Below are 19355 nucleotides of genomic sequence, written 5' to 3'. Positions count from 1 at the left end.
GCCCAGGCTGAGGAGAGAAAACCACCCATCCTGCTCCAGAACCTCCCAGGGATGGTGTGGCACAGAATCAGAGAAATGCACCCTTTCCAACGGCAGTTAGATGGCTTCAGGACCGAGGGGGCAAAGAGAAACCTTTCCAGGTTGCGAAGTTCCTGGTCCTCTCTGTTTCCTACTCTGGAGGTGGTGAGGTGAATGGACGGTGTAATAATAAGGGTGTAAACATTCAATTACTGTGATAAACCATCTCAGTGCATGGCCCAGTCTCCATTCTAATTGGATTGGCCTCTGGCTGGTTACTGTGATCTGAGTAGCTCCTAGGGGACAAGGGGGTGAAGAACCTAGAGGGTGTCCCCCCCACCATACAGCTTGCTCTGGGACAGTCTGCCCACTGCCTGCTGTGGCTTTTCCAAGTGCCAGGCAGAACTCTCACCTCACTTTAGGAAAGGGTGCCCTGGAATGAGGGGAAAAAAAGGCATACGCAGTTACAGATTCAGTTAAGGGCTGCCTGTGCCTGCAGAACCCAGGGAAGGGCTGCCCTGTGGGGCCGGGAGAAGAGGGGAGTGGGAGAAGGATGTGGGGGGGGGGGCACCTGGGGCATAGTATCTTGGAAGGGGAATGGGCCAGTCTGGGAATCTGGCCTTGATGGCCCCTCTCCTGCAGCTTGGGTCCCTCAGGAGGAAACCTTGCTCACGGAGGAGTGGGGTGACCACAAGTAGCTGGGAGATTCCTGCTGATCCTTTTAGGCCTGTCTCAAATGACACTTCTTTGGAGATGCCTCAGCCTTCTTCTGAACACTCGTTTCCGCCTCATGTAGTCATTTGTGTACATATCTACTGTGGTGCTCAAAACATAGACTCAGAGAGTCCCTGAACTCCTTTGCACAGTTGCAGTGAAGTTTCTGTATGTGAAACGCTGAAAGTCCATTTCGGGATGACCATAACCTCTGCCCTAGTGTATGTTCTGTATTGTTCTCACAATGCCTGGCTTCTAGTAGGTGTTTAGTATATGTTAGTTGAAAAATGAACGAAAGATCTCCATGAGAAAAGTGAGGGCTTGTGTGGGGTGGGCCCAGTGAGTCCCGATGCTGGGATTGATAACGCACCATTGGTTTCAAGAGGGTCAGTCCAACGAGTGAGTCTGGTGCCGGCGAATGCAGTTTCTTGGCCCTGCACTACGGCTGGCCTTCCAGAGAGCTGGAGAGTATGTCTGATCGTTCTGACCCCAGAGGGACCTCGGGGTGGAAGAGTGTGAAGCCTCCTGCCTGGGAATCTGCTAACCTGGTCATTTCCTTTGGCCAGGCCAAATTGGCATCCTTTCTGTGTGTGTGTGCATGTGTGTATGCAGGCGTGTATCAGTATAGAAGCAGCCTGGGGGGCTCCATTCTTCCCTGACTCACCATAGGCTGCAGGAAATGCAGCCAGGGGTTGCATTCCAATGGAGGGGATGCTCCTGCCCAGTGGAGCAGTGACTCTGTGCGGCTGAACTAAATAAACTGCACACAGGGCTGGAGCTAGGTGGACCTGAAATCCCCAGGTCTTACTTAAGGGATCTGCATTTGCATTCGAGACAACATTCAGGATACCCTGAGACTGTGAGCTCATTTTATGAATCAGAGGCATTACCGCATAACTTTGGTGTTAGAAACTGCTATTTGGAATCTAGATCACCCTCCCTCTACCCCAACACACACACACTTACCAGGGGCTCTCACAGCCACACACTTGGGAGTGAGAACAGCTTTTGGCCACACCCAGTTCCGCCCCCACACTCAGAACACCATTCCTGGATGGTGTGTGGACAGTAACCCGGGCAGTGACTATGAAGGAAGCTCAGTAGGTGCACAGGAACGAGGACTGGGCAGACCTGGGGTTCCTACTCCAGCTTCTCTACTTCCTGTGTGGCTTTGGGCATTGCTTAACTTCCTGAGCCTCAGTTTCCTCACCTGTAAAATGAGGATGATAATAGTACTTCGTAGGGTTGCTGTGCAGGTTAAACGAGATCACGCATGCGAAGTGGTGCATAGTAGGTACTCAACAGATGGTGGCTATCATTCCACTGGTCCCTCCCAAGTTCACCTGTTCACCCTCTTCCCAGGGAAGAGGAAATGAAGCGTGTCCTGCTTATGGTAGGAGGGTGCTCCTCCAGGGCATTGGGGCCTGTGTGAATGAAGCTCCTTTTATAACTCCCTAGGCCCCCGGTAGAGCTGTGTGATCCCCGCCCACCTAGATGGGCCCAGATTCCGGTGCCTCTTTGCTTTTGCGAGGGATTGTGTCCCTGCAGCCCAGAGTTAAGGGCTTAACTTCCCAGAGATCAGACTGTGCTCTCGGGAATCTACCCGCCCAGGCCTCAGGCTGAACTGCTCACGTGGGTGGGAGGAAGGCTGCTTTCTCAGCCACGGAAAAAGTCCCCTTGTCTTTTTTCACCTGAAGCCTCCCTCTGTGACCTCAGTGGAGGCTTGGGTGGAGCTGAGGGTGGGAATTGTCCCTCTAAAGAGCACTTTGGCTCTTTCACCAATCGAAATAGCAGGGGTGGAGTGGGGTAGGGGGGTGGGGGAGACACCGAGGTATTATATAAGAAGAAAGTTGCCACATGTCAGAAAAGAGCTAGGTTTTTGCTAGGGTGGGGGTGGCGGGTCTCCCTGAGGGACTCGATTACTGGCTGTGGTTTGCCAGGGGAGTGGGGAGCTGGTGGGGAAGAGAGGGGCTGGGGGCCTGAGGCTTCCCTGGCAGCCCTTCTTGCTTTTGCTCTTCCTGGAACATAGCCCAGTGCTGTGGCCGGCTGGGGAAGGTGCTCCCTGTTCCCTCTGCCTTTCTCCCCAGCCGCTTGTGGGGAGCTTGTGGGTTATTTTTTCCAGGCTGTGCTTCTTCCTCCAGGAGTCTCAGGAAGGGGGGGAGGGGAGCAGCCAGGGCAAGATTTGACCAGGCCAGAGCTTGGAGAGGGGGAAGGATACCAGGCTTGCAGCCAGAAGGGGGTTCCCTGTGAGGCTGCCCAACTTCTCTGGGGAAGTGGGCTCCAGAGAAGGAAGACGGTGAGGGATTTCGATTCCCAGCTTTTTCCAGCAGTTGGACAGACAGAGGCCCAATTCAGCCTGCTGTTGCCAGAATTTGTCAGTTCCTTGAGGGGGAGGGCCCCCGAGCTCAGAAAGCTCAGAAAAGCTTAAGTGATAACTGGCAACTCTTGAGAGTGCATGTAGGCTGCCTTTTCTCCCCCCTTTCTTCTCTCCTACCTCCTCTTCCTCCTGTCCCTGGTCCTGCCCCGCACGGTCCCCCCCCCCCCCCCGCCCCCAGCCTTCTGGCAGCTCCTGGGGAATGTACCTGACTACTGCTCAGCTCCTCTTCCCCACCCGACCTTGCTGTGTCTGACCTCCGCGGCTGGCCCCGGGTCGCAGTCCTGGGCTCCCCAGCTCCCAGGAGTCATGCCAGAGCTGGAAGACACTGTGGGACGTGGAATCCCATTCCTTCGTTTTCAGCTGGGGAAGTGCAGAGACAGTGAGTTGCTTGAGGTTCCCCTCTGCGTCCACTTTCACCTGAGGCCGGTGGAAAGAGGAGCTGCTCCCGTGTCTTGCTCCCGTGTCTTGCCCCCGGTCCCTGTCCCTCCCAGTTTGGAAGGTGGGAGGGCTGCCCGGAGGAGTCATCTGCCGCTCCTGGGTGTGGCTCAGTCCCCGGCTGGCTGCTGGCTCCCTGCTCATTTATTTGTGTGTGTGTGTGCGTGCCTGCATGTGTGTCTGCATGCGTGCGTGTGTGTGTGTGTGTGTGTTTCGTGGTTGGGAGACTGGATCTGAGTGAAAGCAGAAGTACCCATGCTATGTCAACTCTGTGACAGGCAGATGGGACCTTATGGGGACAGTGGGGAGAGGAAGAAAGGGCCCGAGGCCTCCGCTGCATGGTGCTCTTTCTGTCCCCGCCTCAGTGCTTGCACGCTGGAGCATAAACAGCCCTTCCCTTCCATGTTGCTAGCAGCTGCCTTTCCTTGCTGGCTTTGGGCAGAAGAGGTGCCAAAAATAACCAGGCGGGCACTTGCACTTGTGGGACATTCACTGTGGTCGCCTTGGGGCAGGCTTACTGGCCGTCTACAGGCTGGGGTGCCCTTGGCGTCCCTGCTCATACCCGCTCTGGCCACCCCTCTCCCCAGCTTCCCTCAGGTGATGGTACTTTCCCTTTTATCGCTTTTCTTCGGGTGAACCCAGGAGGGTGGAGGCTCCATGATGGGCCTGGAAGCTCTACCAGGTATCATCCGGGGACTCTTGTCTCACCATGTCCCTGCAGGCTCTGCTGGCACAGTGGAGCCCGGGAGGGGCCTGTGCTGGGTGTGCCCCTCCTGCGTCCCTAGGCCAGATGCCCCGCGTGCCTGCAGAGCCCGACACCATTGCTGGGGCCGCTCAGCTCCTTGTCCTGCTCTCGCGGGCCGGCCCTGTGCTCAGCCCCCTGCGGGACGGGACTGAGAGGATTAGACGATTCGGGTCCTCCTGGGGTGTTGAAGACTGATAATGATGCTACTCCTGCCCAGCAGAGGGGAGAGGAAAGCACATTTATCGAGCTTTTACTTTGTGCCAGGCACTCCATATATGTGCTAACCTCATCTAATTCCATGGTAACTATGAGGCGAGGATATCGTGCCCATTTACTGTTAGGGAAACAGAGACCCACAGAGAGGCTGGCGATTGGAGAAGCTGGGATGCATTTTCTCAGACCCTAAAGCCCTGGCTCTTTTTACCATGCAGCTCATACTTCCCTGGGCTATCTTCACGTGCACAAGGGAACAATGCTTTGACCCTTGGAATGAAGTGCTGATGGTAGGAATTCAGGCACCTTTAGACCCGCTGATTAGGGGAGATGTTTTGGGCTGGGAAGGGCAGGGGAAGACCCCTCTGAGGCCTCCCTCTCCAAACACTTCACAGGGCCGTCAGAAGCCCAGCCTGAGCCACAAGGCCCTCCTGCGGAGGGCAACAGACACCTGAGGGTCAGCTTGTGGGTGTGTTGGCTGGGGGGGGGGGGGGGGGGGGGCTCAGGCTGGGGGGGGGGGGCGGGGATTGCTCATGCATGGGAGGAATGGAAAGACTTGGCTTAGGTCTCCCTGAAACTTTCCAAATATCTTCTCCTCCCCAGACACCCCAGTCTCTGTAGTCAGCCCTGGGATCAGTTCTAGGACCATAGGCCGGGGGTAGGTGGGATCTTGGGTCTCTCTTCCCGGCTGTTGGGTCTGACCCCTGGCGTCCATCATTCCAGCAAGCTGGGCCCTGCTCTCAGGGAACCTGGTTGGTGTGTACTTGGGGCCTGGGCTGGATGATCTGCCGGTGCCTGGTGCCAAAGGCCTCTGGGTGTATTTCAGGAACAATAAAGAATAAATCAACACAGGAAAAAAGGCCCTGCAGCAGCTGCTCAGAGACTGAAGAAACGCAAGGAATGTGTGAGCATTTGGCAGAGGCCCTGGATCTTGACCGGGGCCTGAGAAAGGGCACGGCTCCGACTGGCTGGCTGGGCCAGTGAGGCAGGCGGCTCTGCCCACCTTGTAGCTCCTCGGGGAGGCCCAGGCAGCCATGCTGACACCCCCTCTGCTGGTGGCAAGTTTTTGTGCTTTTCGGTCACTAGCAGATATTGGGGAGCCATATTGTCCCCACTCTTTTGCTCCAAACCAGCAAGACACCCTCCTCACTGCCTGCCCCAAGCCACTAAGTTGGTCTTGGCACCTTCTGGAGCTGACCACACAGGAGATCCTGGGCCGATGCAGACACCACACGCTGGACACCCCTGTTCCACCTCCCTCCCAAGAAGGACATGAGCCAAACATCAAGGACCTGGCATTGCCAGGAAGTGCTGGGTGTGAGAACATCCACCTGGGAGGCCCCGACCACGCCTCTACCCAAGTGATCAGCTGTGTGTCCTTGGGCAAGTCACCTCACCTCTTAGGGCTTCAGTTTTATTCGTCATGAAATAGAGATGTGGACCAATGATTTTTGGAGCGGGTGGGCATTGTTTGTCTCCCTTAATTAGGATGTGCAATGAACAGCCCTTATTTAGGAATTCCAAGTTCTTGAGAAGAAGCCTTTCCGAGAGCCCTATGCAAGAGGCGGGTTGCTCGGCTTGGGGCTGATACTAAGTGTCCTGGGTGGGGGAGGGGGCATTGTCACCAGGAGGAACCCAGTCATGGAGCTGACCTGTTCCAGACTTTAGGGTGCCAGGGGAAGGGACAGGAGCCTGCGTCCCTAGAGGGCTTGGGTTGTCTGACAAGCAGGGGAGAGTCAAGGTTTTATGTGTAAAGAGCTGTTTGCTAGCCATGGGTGTGGGGTTGGGGAATGTGGGAGGGGTGTGGCTTCCTCCTGAGCAGAAGGTGTTGGGCCTTGGACAGATGGTCCCCTGTGGTGGTGATCACCAGCAGCCTCTTCATTTTCAAAGCAACTCACTTTCTGCGCCTCTCAGCCACCATAGTTGCCCAGCCACGCTTCCAGAACACCACGGTGGTTTTCAGTCCCGCTGAAGGTGCTCTCCAGGGAGATGGGAGCAGTCCAGAGGCTGTTGCCATCGATCCCAGCTGCCAAGCAGGAGGCTGAGCCTGAAGCCCTGGGGAGGAAGTTTGCAGAAAGGGCCATGGGTTCCAGTCCCTGTCTCACCTCTATACTCCTATGGCCTCGGGCAAGTGACTGGACCCTTTGGATCTTCAGGTTCCTCCTTGGAAAAGGGGGGAGAATACTAATACCTACCTTGTTTTTTAAGCATGTCGTGGGTAGAGCGCTTAGCACCATCTTGGCACATAGTGGCACCCTCAAGAAATGTTAGAGATGCTGATGGTGGTAAAGGAGAAGGCCTTATTTTTTTGTGATGTTGGGATTTCACCTTGGCTCCAGGCCCTGCCCAGTGCCAGTGTCTTGCCAAAAGGTGTGGCCTGCCTAAGTGGAAGCAGAAAGCATTGTTATTGGAGTCCTTGATTCTGGGCCCTGCTCTGCTCCTGGCTGTGCATCTGCAGGCTAATTTCTTTCCTCCTCTGGCTGTTTTGTGGAACGAGGAATGGACTAAGTGAACATTGGCATCCCTTAATACTTGGAATCTGTTCAGCTTCCCCATCTGGACCCGGCTTTGCCGGTTGGCTCTGAAGAGAGGCACTAACCACCTTTCTCCATGTGGTATGGAGGCAGGCTCTTATTCCAGCGAGTGAGAATCTACTGACCCTGCTGCTCCCAACTCACCTCTGCTGTCCCCTTCCCTCAAAACCCTATGGGCTTCCAGGGACTTTTACAGACACCCCGTTTTTGACAGACTGGGGCTGGGATTATTTCTCAGTGGGAGTGTTACAGACTACGCTCTACTTGGAAGTGCTCCCAGGAAAAGCAACAGGTGGGAGGGAGCGTGAGGAAGGGGAGGGTCCGCAGCTGGCTTTGTGGGGTTCTCATGTGTAGCATTCCTTCTGAAGCCCACAACAAGTGTGGAATTGGGATTTTTCTGGAAGAATGATGGAAAGACCAGGAACTTTGAAGGCAGACAACAGGGACCTGAGTCTTGCTTCTGCCACTTTAGCAGCAGAGCCTCGGGTTTTTTTTGTCTAGAATGGAGACAGTAAGATGCCTAGATGGGAAGCTTGTAAGCATGGATTAGGGCATGTCAGGTGCCTGGTATGGGGCAATTGCTCTATAAATGTTTGCTTCCTTCCTTTTGGATATTCTGTAGACTGGCAGGGGGAGTGAAAATATTTGCCTGTGGCCCCCCCCCCCCGGGGGGGGGGGAAAGCAGGCTGCATAACAAGCTGTTACAGCCCCACAGGCCTCTCCCTCCCAGTCTGTTTTGATTCTGGGGTCAAGCTTGGGGTCAGGTTCAGTTTGTGTCCCGTATGGGGGATGGGAGAGGGGCTATCAGGCATTTGCAAAACTCTTGAGATCTGCAGCTTCCTAGGGCTGTGCCCAAGGCGTAGAGACCATGATCTGAGGGAGTGGCCTTGCTGGTCTGGGGAACTTGACAAGTTACTTATAACCTTCATTTCCTGTAAATTCCCCAAATTTCCTTCTGTTGTTGATTTTTAATTCCGTTTCATTTTGATTGGAGAACATGCTTTGTATGGTTTCACTTCTTTTGAATTTATTGAGACTTGTTTAATAGGCTAATTTATGATCTATCCTAGAGAATATTCCATGTGTTCTTGAGAAGAATGTATATTCTGTTGTTGGGTGGAATGTTCTGTAGATATGTTAGGTCTAGTTGCTTCTTGGTGTTGAAGTCTTCTGTTCCTTGTTGATTTTCTCGTTAGTTGTTTGGTCCATTATTCAAGGTGGACCGTTATTGAAGTCTCCAGCTATTATTGCTGGATTGTCTTGTCTCTCCCTTCCATGCTGATAGTTTTTGCCTAGTATACTGGGGACTCTGTTGTCAGGTGCATATGTTTCTAATTGTAATATTCTCTTGAGGGATGGATGCTTTTATCATTATAAAAGGCCCTTCTTTGTCTCTGGAAGAATTTTTGTCTTAAAGTCTGTTAGCATAATGTTAGCATGGCCAGTCCTGCTCTCTTTGGTTACCCTTTACATGGTCTTTCTTTTTCCATCCATATACTTTCAACCTATTTGCATCCTTGAATCTAAAGTGTATGTCCCGGGCGCCTGGGTGGCTCAGTCGGTTAAGCGACTGCCTTCGGCTCAGGTCATGATCCTGGAGTCCCGGAATCGAGTCCCACATCGGGCTCCCTGCTCAGCAGGGAGTCTGCTTCTCCCTCTGACCCTCTTCCCTCTTGTGCTATCTCTCATTCTCTCTCTGTCAAATAAATAAAATCTTTAAAAAAAATAAAGTGTATGTCCCTTGTAAACAACATATAATTGGATCGTGGCTTTTTTTTTAAAGCCATTTTCCCCACCTCTCCCTTCTAAATGGCGTGTTTCATCTGTTTACATTTAAAATAATTATTGATAGGGTAAGGTTTATGTCTGCCATTTTGCTATTGATTTCTGTCTTCTGTCTTTTTTGTTTGTTTCTCTGTTACTCTATTACGGTCTTCTTTTGTGTTAAATAGGTATTTTCGAGTGTATCATTCCTGACGTATATAATGGGACCGAGAAGAGTGAGGGTTCGGTGAGATGTTGCTGGCACTGCACTGAGCACCATGCCTGACAGATAGTAAGTGCTCAGTAGACACGGCGCTCCTGCGGGCTTCTGGCACTGCCAGAGTCATGGTCGGCCCCAGGGCTAACTGAGAGCAAAGTCCACCCAGGCTCCATGGGACTCCTCTCATCTCCTAGGCAGGGTATGGCCCTCTGGCAGTAGGCTCCTTGGGGGAGGAAGGAACAGTGGGTCCTTGGAAGCCACCTTACATCCTTCCCTGGCCCTCTCGTCTTTCCCCTGCTCCAGCACATGGCACCACCGGGGCTGCCTAGGAAGCATCGCAGCTTCCCACCCCGCCCCCCACTCCTCCCCAGACCCATAAACCCATCTCTTAGGGTGGGTTTGAGAGATCTGGTTTGGAGTTGGCAAACTTAGATTTGAACCCTGGCTCCTCACTGTGTCCTCAGGTTGTGACCTGGAACAAGTTACTTTTCAGAGCCAACCTTTTCTCATCTCTCAGATGGGAACAGTGGTTACACAAGTGAGCAATACTCACACTCATGGGGCATGTGGTCAGTGCTGGTGGCTAATATTTCATGTCGCAGTTGCGGGTTAGGAAGGTGTTTGTCCTGCTTTGTCCCCTCCCCCCCACACCCTGCCCAAAGCTCCTAAGCTCCTCAAAGGCAGGAACCAGGGAGCTGCAGCTCCTGGACCAGACGCCTGTGACCTGACAACCAGTCCATGGCACTCGCCATTGGGCCACACTGCCTCCAGGCCCTGAGTGCCCCAGTCTTGGTGCAAAAACAGAGGGCATTGAAGAAGTAGTTTGGGAAAATGGTTAATACGGAGCAAGAGCATGAAGATTCAGAAAGGGTGAGAACTGTGCCCCAGAGGCTGCCCTTAGGGGCTAGGCCTTGAAGGCAGGCAGACTGTCAGCATGGAAGCAGGGGAGGGGCGTCCAGGTGGAGGGAACACCTCGGTCAAAGGCTCAGAGTCAGGGAACTCTCCCCAGGCCACCTGTTCCTTGTATTTCTCACCCCTGCATGGGCTACTGTGCGTGGTAGTCAGTGTGTGTTTCTGTGTCTCTCCTCCATTAGACTGGGAGCTCTGTGCAGGTAGGGACTGTGCCCGGTCTCCCTTGTCTCCCCAGACCTGGAGGGTTGCAGAGAGGGTGTGTGTGTGTGTGTGTGTGTGTGTGTGAGAGAGAGAGAGAGAGAGAGAGAGAGAGAGAGAGAGAGAGAGAGAGAGAGAGATGGGGGAGAGGGGGAGGGGGAGTTGTTAGGTAGGAAGGTGTGAGATAGCTTGTCTGTGTCTTGGCCTGGGGCAAACTCTAGCACTGGGGCTTAGTTAGGCACAGACTCCAGAGAGCCCTGCCCTAGACCTGCTGGGGAGCCCAGCCTTTCCAAAAGGGAGGGAGGGGTTGGAGCAGCCTGGGAGGGGGGTGTGAGTCCTTTAGGGCACAGAGAAGGTTATCAGGAGACCAAGAGCTCCCCACGAGGGCCTTTCCAGAGGTTCAACCACTCACAGACCTTAGTGATACTTAATGTATCTCTTCTGGAGAAAGCCAAAACCTGCCAGCTTTGACCTTGGTCCCTGGGCCTCCCAAATCCTGCTGGAAGGGATTTTCGTAGGCTGCCTGTGATTGTTGGTGGCCCTTGCCTAGGAGGGAGGCAGCCAGTCCCTGCCATGTAGGCAAAAGCTGAGCCTGGAGGTTTGATCCTTTCCAGGCTCTTCCTGGGACTCTGTTTTCTTTTTCCTTCCTGCCCCCCGCCCCCCGCCCATAAAACAGACCTGGCTCTCGTGGCTTCTCATGGACATCCTGGCTTCCTGTGGACTTTCGGGAGGGTGCTTGCTGGCAGTGGAGGAGAGGGACAATGAAGGCAGATGCCTGAATGAAGCCCTGAGAGTGCCTCATAAGGCAAAGGATGCCCCTCTCCTGCACATCCCTTTAAAAGCATCTCAGTGTTGACATTATTACCGTCACAGCTCAGGCTGCAGCCAGCTGGAACCCTGGTCAAACCTTCTGAGCCTGACTGGCCTGATGGCTGAGACCCCTGGGACCTGATCAGCCTGGGCTCTGCATTTCAGAGCTGAAGCTGAGTCCAGAGAAGTGCTAATCTGGGGACTTTCTAGACTGGGAATGGGTAGATCATAGGGCCTGCTTTCTCAGCCCCCGCCCCGGGGGGAGGGGGGAGTGACACTTGTCAGAGTCAGGTCTTTGTCCCTGTTGCTGGTGTCTCCTTCCTTACCAGTTTGCAAACTCTTTATGAATAGGACTTATGTGTCCAGTGGTTTGGAGACATGGGGCCCTCTAGCCTGGTATGAACTCCCAGTTAAAGGGGGAGTGGGGTGCAGCATTGCAGATGACTGTGTCCAGAGGGAAGGTTTATCTAGGGCCTGGACAACTCTAGCCAGCCCAAGATGACAGTTCCAGGCCCACTTGCCTAGTCTGGTTGTAGCCACAGACCCAACAGTATCTGGGAGAGAACTTTCCAGGATATGACTGTAGGCTAGAGGGCTAGCTGGGCCATGGTGGGCTCCTCTAAGGAGGGCCCCTCATCACTGCCCCTGGCATCCTAGCCAGACACCTTGGTGTCTTGAGGCCCAGCCCAGCCATGTCAGGGCATGAGGTAAACAGATCCACAGGCTCATGTCCCTGGCTACGGTCTAAGCAAGGGTGGGAAGCCGTGGGGGAAGAAAAATTGGACAGGGCAACAGAGGGGCTGGCACTTTTCCAGTTGGCCCGCATGTGGTGTGGGGCAGCAGGTGAAAGCCAAGGGGCAAGGAGCTTGTGGGCCAGCAATTCAAAAAGGATTCACGTTCAGCTTCGTTGGAGCTGGCCTGGGGCTACTACTGATAGGATGAGGTGGGATGGGGTTGGGACGTGGCACCTTTTCACTTCATCTCAGGATCATGAGGACGTCTGATGTGCATCAGGGAGAGAGCCTGGGAGCCAGGGCGGGGCAGGAGCCCATGGTGAATACACCGGCCATGAGTGGTGCCTCTGCCTGGGCATGGCTCTGACTCACCTTGGGTGCAGTCCTGAATGAGCATCCCATGAGGCAAGTACAAGCCAAGTGCCGAGATACAGCGGTCCACAAACTCTGCTCCATGGAGCTTGCTGTCTGCTGAGGACAAAGAAATGGGCATCTGGAATTTCATGTGCTGAGCGTGGGGGGGGGGGGGATGGTGGTTGGGAGGTGTTATGGGTGCATAGGGAAGCTCCTGCCTCAGCCCTGGGGTGAGGGAGGACTTCGCAGAGGAAACAGTGTCTGAGACCCAAAGGGCAAGTAGGACTTGGCCAGATGAAAGGGTTGGGAAGGTGTCACAGGCAGAGACAAGGACCTGGACGCAAAGCAGGAACGCCACTGAATGAGGGCTCAGGCATGGCCGGTTGAGAGAGGTGGCAGGAGTCTGCAGGACTTGTGGGCAGGATAGGGAGTTTAGACTTTGTCCTAACATAGCCTCTCTGGTGCTCAGGGAATTGGCTGGTCTAGAGATTTGTTAGGTGCCATAAATAGGTGTGTTCTGTCTTGGTTGGGGACGCATGAGCTCTGACTCTCCGTCTTCCTAGTGCTGAGTTTGTGAGGCTGGGAGTGGCCCAGGTTGTAAGAGCAGGAGCTCTTTAGCAAGAAGGGTCAGGAGGGTCCACCAGTCAGCTCTGATTCTTGGGTCAGAGCTGAGCCCCTGAAGCTGCTAGGACCAAGTGAAGCACCTCCTTCCTGGCCTTGTAACCTTGACTCACAACAGTCTTGTCTCTCAGATGGCCGCACTCAATGTCTTGAGCTTGTGGGTGGCCCTGGTTTCCTGGTGGTCATGGCCTGGCCCCGCTGCGCTGTGGTGAGGGCTCACTGGACTCTCCAGCCGGTGTTGGGCATGTGGCCGGGCTGTTGCGGGCACTTGGGGAGCTGTATGTGTTCTAGTTGCCCTCCCTGGAAGGCATGGTGTCACCATCAGCATAGAGCGCCCAAAGACCTTTCCAGCACCTTCCCTCATGTGTCTGCAAAACACATATGCGGGTTCAGCACTGTTTTCTTGCACGTTGCTTTCTTCTGTAGAGAGAAAGTATTTTCCACCACAGATCCTCCTGAAAGCCTCATAGGCCCCTGTCATTGATAACAGACTTTTGCCTTGTCTTCAGCTCAGGGGTATCTCTGGGTCTGGTCAGGGATTGGTTACAGCAGTGAGGTGCCCGGAGGAAGGGAGAGTGAATAGAGCTGGGACAGACAATCAAACAGACTGATAAGTGGGTTGCACTGTCTGGGGCCCCTTGGTGACTGTGGGTTTCCTTTTTGCAGTGTTCCTGCATCCGCTGTTAGAGACCCTGCAGCTGGTCCCGTGGGTGAGCTGCCTGCAGAAGTTCCTCATTACACCCTGTTCCCTGTACCCACAGGGAGCTGGCCCACAGGTCAATAGCCTTTGGAAAAGATGGCTTCCTTCCTCTTCCTCACTGGGAGGAAGGCCAGGCTGACTTCCACCTGAGGAACAGAAAAGTGGGGCTGGGGCACAAGAAATGAGAGGAAGTGGCTTAGTCCTGCCCAGAGTTGCAGGCTGTGAGGTACAAGTAGGGTATGAGAGCTGGAAGCCCCACCAGCAGCAGCTAGACCTGAGGCGGGGGTGAGCTTGCAGGGGCTGGAGGGTCCAGGCCCAGAGGGCTGGGCTGAAGTGGCCCGTGCAGTCTCAGACCTCCTTGTGGGTGGCCCTTCTGGGGTGAAGCCCCATTTCTTGCCTCCCTTCCTGTAGGACTGAGGACCTCAGCCGTATGGGAGGAGAAATAGGAGAGGTTTACCTGCCGACGGTGTGGGCAGGGGTGAGGGGCCTGTCAGGGAGGAGGATATTTGTGTCCAGAAATCCTTGCTCTGAGATGGTGGGGGATATGTTGTAGAGGGGGGGGGATGCAGAGAGGGACCTGGTGTCCTTGTGGCATGTCGTAGGGACAAGGAAGAAGAGCTTGGCCTTGGAGGCAGACAGACCTAGGTTCAGGTCCTGGCCCTGCAACACAATTACTGCGTGACCATTGTCAAGTCACTTAGCCCCTCTGAGCCTCATCTAGCTCGTCTGTAAAATGGAGGTTAAAATAGCAGTGCTTCATGCTTGGGCTTCATGCTGCCTTATAATGCTGTTGTGGAAACTAAACCTATGCAAAGCACTTAGGACGGGCCTGGCACAGGTGCCTCGTTTTGCTGCTGCTGCTGCGCCACCGCCGCTGCTCCTTGGAGCCCTGCTGCCTTGGTGTGGCCCCTCCCCTCCTACCTTTAGGGTTCCCAGGCATCTTTCACTCTTCTCACACCCCCAGATCGTGACTTCTCTACTCAGAGGGTCCCAGGTCTGGGTGTCTGTGCTCTTGACACTCATAGCCTTCCAGTGGGGGTGACAAGGAAGGCCTCTGCAGAAGCTTCCGGGGTGATTCAGCCTCCCTGGAATCTGCCCCTTTGGTTTCTTCTAAGCAAGTTCCCAGCCCAGCTTTGGAAACCTGCTGTGGGATCCTGAGTGCTGGTCCTGACTGACATGCAGGGCGGAGGATGGGAGGCCAACCAGCCAGACCAAACAGCTGCTGGTGAGCCAGCTGTGGGGCCCAGGCTCTGTTCAGAGACTCCGCCTCCATCTCTCTCAACCCAACCTGCAGGACCCCCCCCACCCCCCCCACCCCCGCTCCAGGCGGCCATCCCCCTGTGCCTGTGTGCCCTCCACTGGGTGCACGCTCTCACACGTGCACACAGCCTCATCCGTCACGTGGCCCTCCCCTTCATCCAGTCCCGGGCGAGCCAGAGACAGGGCTGTAACTGCGGAAGGGGGGCAGCCTGTGCCTGTCAGCAGGGGAGGCACAGGTGCACGTGAGCACCTGAGGGGCGCCCGGGCCCCCTTGAGGCTCGTGCACGGGCCAGCTCCCCTCCTGGGCACCCTCCCCCTCCCCTCAGACACATTCTTCCTTCCTCTGTCTTGCTTCTACAGATGCACACGTCTAGTTTGCTCACGCTGATTGGAGAGGCAGAGCCTGATGCCTGCAGCCAGGACAGTCACAGCCTGCAGCTTCACCATGGTGCCCAGGGTTATTTTCATGGGGGGGAAGGTGGCTTTGAGGTCTCTGCTCTGAAATGGGTTGCCTGTCAGGGAATAAGAGTTTAAAGGCAAGAGAAAGGGGTTTGTTCTAAAGGTGGTTTCTCTGGCCCTCTGCACTCCCTGCTTGTCCAAATTGTCCCCCTGCTGCCAGGGCCAGGGTGACTTGGATGTCCACCTAGTCTCTCCCTCCCTCCCCTGACTTCCGTAAGTGAAGACGAAGGGGGTGCTGCTAGCGGGAAGCACGGTCCGCTGACTGCAGGGCCCAGAGCTGAGGAAGGAAATGAAGGAGGAAGTCCCTCCCCTTCTGGGTGCTGGTGAAAGTGAAAGGCAGGTGGGGGGTGGCTGGAGTGAGTCACTGCAGCCCTGGGAGGGGAAGGGAGGCTGGGAAGCTGCGGAAGCCTGTGAAGGGGTGATAGGGGGCCTCGCAGCACTGAGAGCTGGCCCTTACCGCCCGGCCCCAGCCCCAGCCCACCTTGGCTGGGCTGGTTTCCCAGGAACTCCTGGGACTACTAACTAGGACCTGGAGCTTCTAGGGTCTGAGGCCTGAGGTTGGTCTGGACCTGCAGATTTATTCCCCAGGGCTTCCTGAGCTCCTCTCCCCTTCTTCCCCCTCCCTCCTGACCTGACTGGCCCAGGACCAGAATCTTAGCAGCGTTGGGAAGAGGTGGGCTGCATAGCTTCCACCCTCACAACTTCCCAGAGAGGGAGGAAAAAAACCCTCTGAAGAAAGACAAAGTCTTTAAAAATACATGTAGGTAATAAAAATACATGTAAGTTATAAAATCCTGGTCTTGATATTCACTGTCCTGTAGCAGGATAAATAGAGCAAACTGTTTTTGGTGTTTTTTTTTTTTTTTAAGTCAAGTTAGAAAATAAACACAGACGCTATGAACACTTTAAGTCATACCATGTCACAGAAAAACATTTCAGACCGAAGTTCTAGCAATCTGCATCTCCTCAGTATCGTAGTTGGGCTAGTCCTTTGCTCAGGACACCAGGAGCTCTTTGGCAGTGGAGGAGGGTAGATGAGGATTGCTGACCAGGTACCCGGCTGGATCCTGCCTCCAGCCAGCCAGGGCTGCAAAACAGGTTCTGTGCTGGTTTGGGGAAGACTCTGGCAGCCACAGTCCCACCCAGCAGCTCCTCCCAGGGGTGGGGCTAGAACTGCACAGACCCTTCTAGGGCCTCACCTACATGCCTCCTTGCAGAGGACGCGAGTCTAGCCCTGGGCCCTGGACTCTGCAAGGACCTGGTGGGCTTCCCACCCTGGAGCCCCATAGTTAGGAGTGACCCCTGTTGTCTCCACTTCCTGCATCTGAGATATGCTTGGAGCATCAGAGGAGGCACGGTCTGGATAAAACTCCTTCTGGGTCTGGTGGGGAAGCTATTTCATGGACAGACGTGCTCAGCCCATGGGCAGCCAGACCTGGCCTAAGAGAAGGCCTTTGTTGCCCCTTTAACCATCGTGGCTGCATCTCAGACCCACTTGTTCCCTGGCAGGTGCCTTCGTGCAGTGTACAAATTACAAACCCAAATGCTGCAGGGCAAGGTGGTGGGACAGGAGAGTCACAAAGCGCTGTCTTCTTTTTGTTCCCCCGAGGCCCTGGCTCCTGCCTCACCAGGGCTGCTCTGTGAACGTGGGCCCCTCCCGCACACTTGCGCTGACGTCTGGGACTGGGACGCTGTGGCTGACACTGTCGTTCTCTCTCTGCAGGCTCCAGGGCCCTGTGGAACATCATGAACTGGGAAGAGTAGCCGAGCCCAAGAACCTCTCCACGGAAGAGCAAGGAAGAGCTGACCGTTTCTCCCTGTGCCTGACCTCATCCCCCTCCTGCTCTGCCCCCACTGGCTCCTGGACAAGAGCTGGGCTTCCAGCAGGACCTTCCCACAGGGGATGGGCAACTGGTGAAGTCGGGCTCACTGCTGGGGCCCAGTTGGCCACACCATGAACCTCCAGGCCCAGCCCAAGGCTCAGAACAGGCGGAAGCGTTGCCTCTTTGGGGACCAGGAACCAGCTCCCAAGGAGCAGCCCCCACCCCTGCAGGCCCCACCGCAGCCCCCAGCCCCTCCACAGTCCACCAGAGTGAAGGAGGAGCCTTACTTTGGGCACGAGGGTCCGGCAGGGGCCGCCCCGGTCTCCCAGCCTGTGGAGCTGCCACCTCCCAACAGCCTGGCCCTGCTGAACTCGGTGGTGTACGGTTCCGAGCGGACCACGGCAGCCATGTTGTCCCAGCAGGTGGGCTCCATCAAGTGGCCCAACTCGGCGGCGGCTCCCGGGCGGGGCCCCGAGCGCGGAGGCGGTGGGGGTGTGAGCGACAGCGGCTGGCAGCAGCAGCCCGGCCAGCCTCCACCGCACACGACGTGGAGCCGCCACAGCCTGCCCCTCTACAGTGGACCCAAGGGGAGCCAGCATCCCGGCGTGGGGGTCTCGACCTACTACAACCACCCTGAGGCGCTGAAGCGGGAGAAAGGAGGGGGGCCGCAGCTGGACCGCTACGGAACTGCGGTGCGGCCGGTGATGCCGCAGAAGGTGCCGCTGGAGGTCGGGCGGCCCCAGACGCCCCTGAACTCTTTCCATGTGGCCAAGAAGCCCCCAAACCAGACACTGCCCCTGCAACCCTTCCAGCTGGCGTTTGGCCACCAGGTGAACCGGCAGGTCTTCCGGCAGGGCCCACCGCCCCCCAACCCGGTTGCGGCTTTCCCACCGCAGAAGCCGCCGCCGCCGCCGCAGCCCGCCCTCCCCCAGATGCCGCTCTTTGAGAACTTCTATCCCATGCAGCAGCCCCCTTCTCAGCAGCCCCAGGACTTCGGCCTGCAGCCGGCCGGGCCCCTGGGGCAGTCCCACCTGGCTCACCACAGCATGGCGCCCTACGCCTTTCCCCCCAACCCCGACATGAACCCAGAACTGCGCAAGGCCCTCCTGCAGGAGTCAGCCCCACAGCCTGTGCTACCTCAGTCCCAGATCGCCTTCCCCCGCCGCTCCCGCCGGCTCTCCAAGGAGGGTGTCCTGCCTTCTGCCCCCCTGGATATGGCTGGCACCCAACCCGGACAGGAGCCCACCAGCAACCTGTTCCTGCATCACTGGCCCGCACAGCAGCCGCCCCCCGGCCCCCTGGGGCAGCCCCATCCTGAAGCTCTGGGATTCCCGCTGGAGCTGAGGGAGCCTCAGTTACTGTCTGACGGGGAGAGACTGGCACCCAATGGTCGGGAGCGGGAGGCTCCCACAATGGGCAGCGAGGAGAGCATGCGGGCCGTGGGCACAGGGGACTGTGGGCAGGTGCTACGGGGTGGGGTGATCCAGAGCACTCGTCGGAGGCGCCGGGCATCCCAGGAGGCCAATTTGCTGACCCTGGCCCAGAAGGCAGTGGAGCTGGCCTCGCTGCAGAATGCAAAGGTGAGAGTGGCAGGGGATGGAGGTCTGGCCTGGCAGAGGGCGGCGTGAGCCGTGTCTGGGGCCAGGGGGGAGCAAGGGATTGCAAGTCCACAGGACAGTTTTCTCACTTCGATGAAGGAAACAGAAAGAACTCTTAGGCTTCAGGGAGTTCTGAACTCGCTGCGTGCAAAGAACCTCCGCATAGGTACATTCATACCTGAAGGAGAGGGGAAGTTCCTACACATAGGCTTGCAGGCGGGAAGGTAACAGCGCACCATCGTGGGTTGGCTTCTTCCATTTGGCACATGAAGGATTGGGAGTAGGGGCAGGTGAAACCATTGCCAGATCCGGGATACTGAAACAAGAAGGGGGCAGTGGTTACACAGGTGATTATACTTGTCAAAATGCTTCAAACTAATTAAAAAGAGGTGCGTTTTGTTGTATGTAAATTTTGCTGCAATCAGGTTGATTTAAAAGAAATGACAATAACAGTGGGGAAGAAGAATGAACAGAATCTGAGCACCTCTCTTGTACTTGCAGTTTTCTTATACCTGATCACAAATAATTTATCATCAAACCCTGTGACAGGGATGCTGCCATTATCCCGTTTTATTGCTAAAGAAGCTGAGGCCCCAGGAGTATTTCCCAAGGTCACAAGGCTAAGATAAAAGTCTAGTATCTGGCTCCAAAGCCAGTGTTTGCACCTTCCTTCCCTAGGGGTTTCAGCCCTCCCACACTCCCTCCCCCCATGCCTATGGGCCAGGCTGATATGTCAGAGGCTGTAGAATTGGACTTCCCTCCAGCCAGTTGCCAGTGGGGAAAAGGTCCAAAGACCACCATTACCTGGTAACTGGTTCCTTGCTTACTTTCTTTTGCAGAGGTATGTTTTGAATTTAGATACTATT

At 55.7% G+C, this 19355-nt stretch overlaps 1 protein-coding gene across 5 annotated transcripts in view; it reads left to right on the top strand.

Moving 5' to 3' along the window:
- MIDEAS (mitotic deacetylase associated SANT domain protein) overlaps positions 1–19355 on the top strand; it is a 65045-nt gene that overhangs the window by 26331 nt on the left and 19359 nt on the right. For 4 of the 5 annotated variants that reach the window (XM_025869692.2, XM_073895531.1, XM_025869691.2 and 1 more), the window contains exon 2: positions 16792–18471. In XM_025869692.2, coding sequence (XP_025725477.1) covers positions 17023–18471 — 1449 coding nt within the window. In that variant the 5' untranslated portion in view covers positions 16792–17022. Of the gene's footprint in view, positions 1–14859; positions 15058–16791; positions 18472–19355 lie in introns of those variants that run through there. The other variant, XM_025869694.2, reaches the window with a different exon arrangement.

The sequence above is a fragment of the Callorhinus ursinus genome, unplaced genomic scaffold (assembly GCF_003265705.2).
Source record: "Callorhinus ursinus isolate GAN/ISIS: 27379988/994484 unplaced genomic scaffold, GSC_fseal_2.0 scaffold8, whole genome shotgun sequence".
Taxonomy (NCBI): Eukaryota; Metazoa; Chordata; class Mammalia; order Carnivora; family Otariidae; genus Callorhinus; species Callorhinus ursinus.
This window is presented reverse-complemented; position numbering and strand designations above follow the sequence as displayed.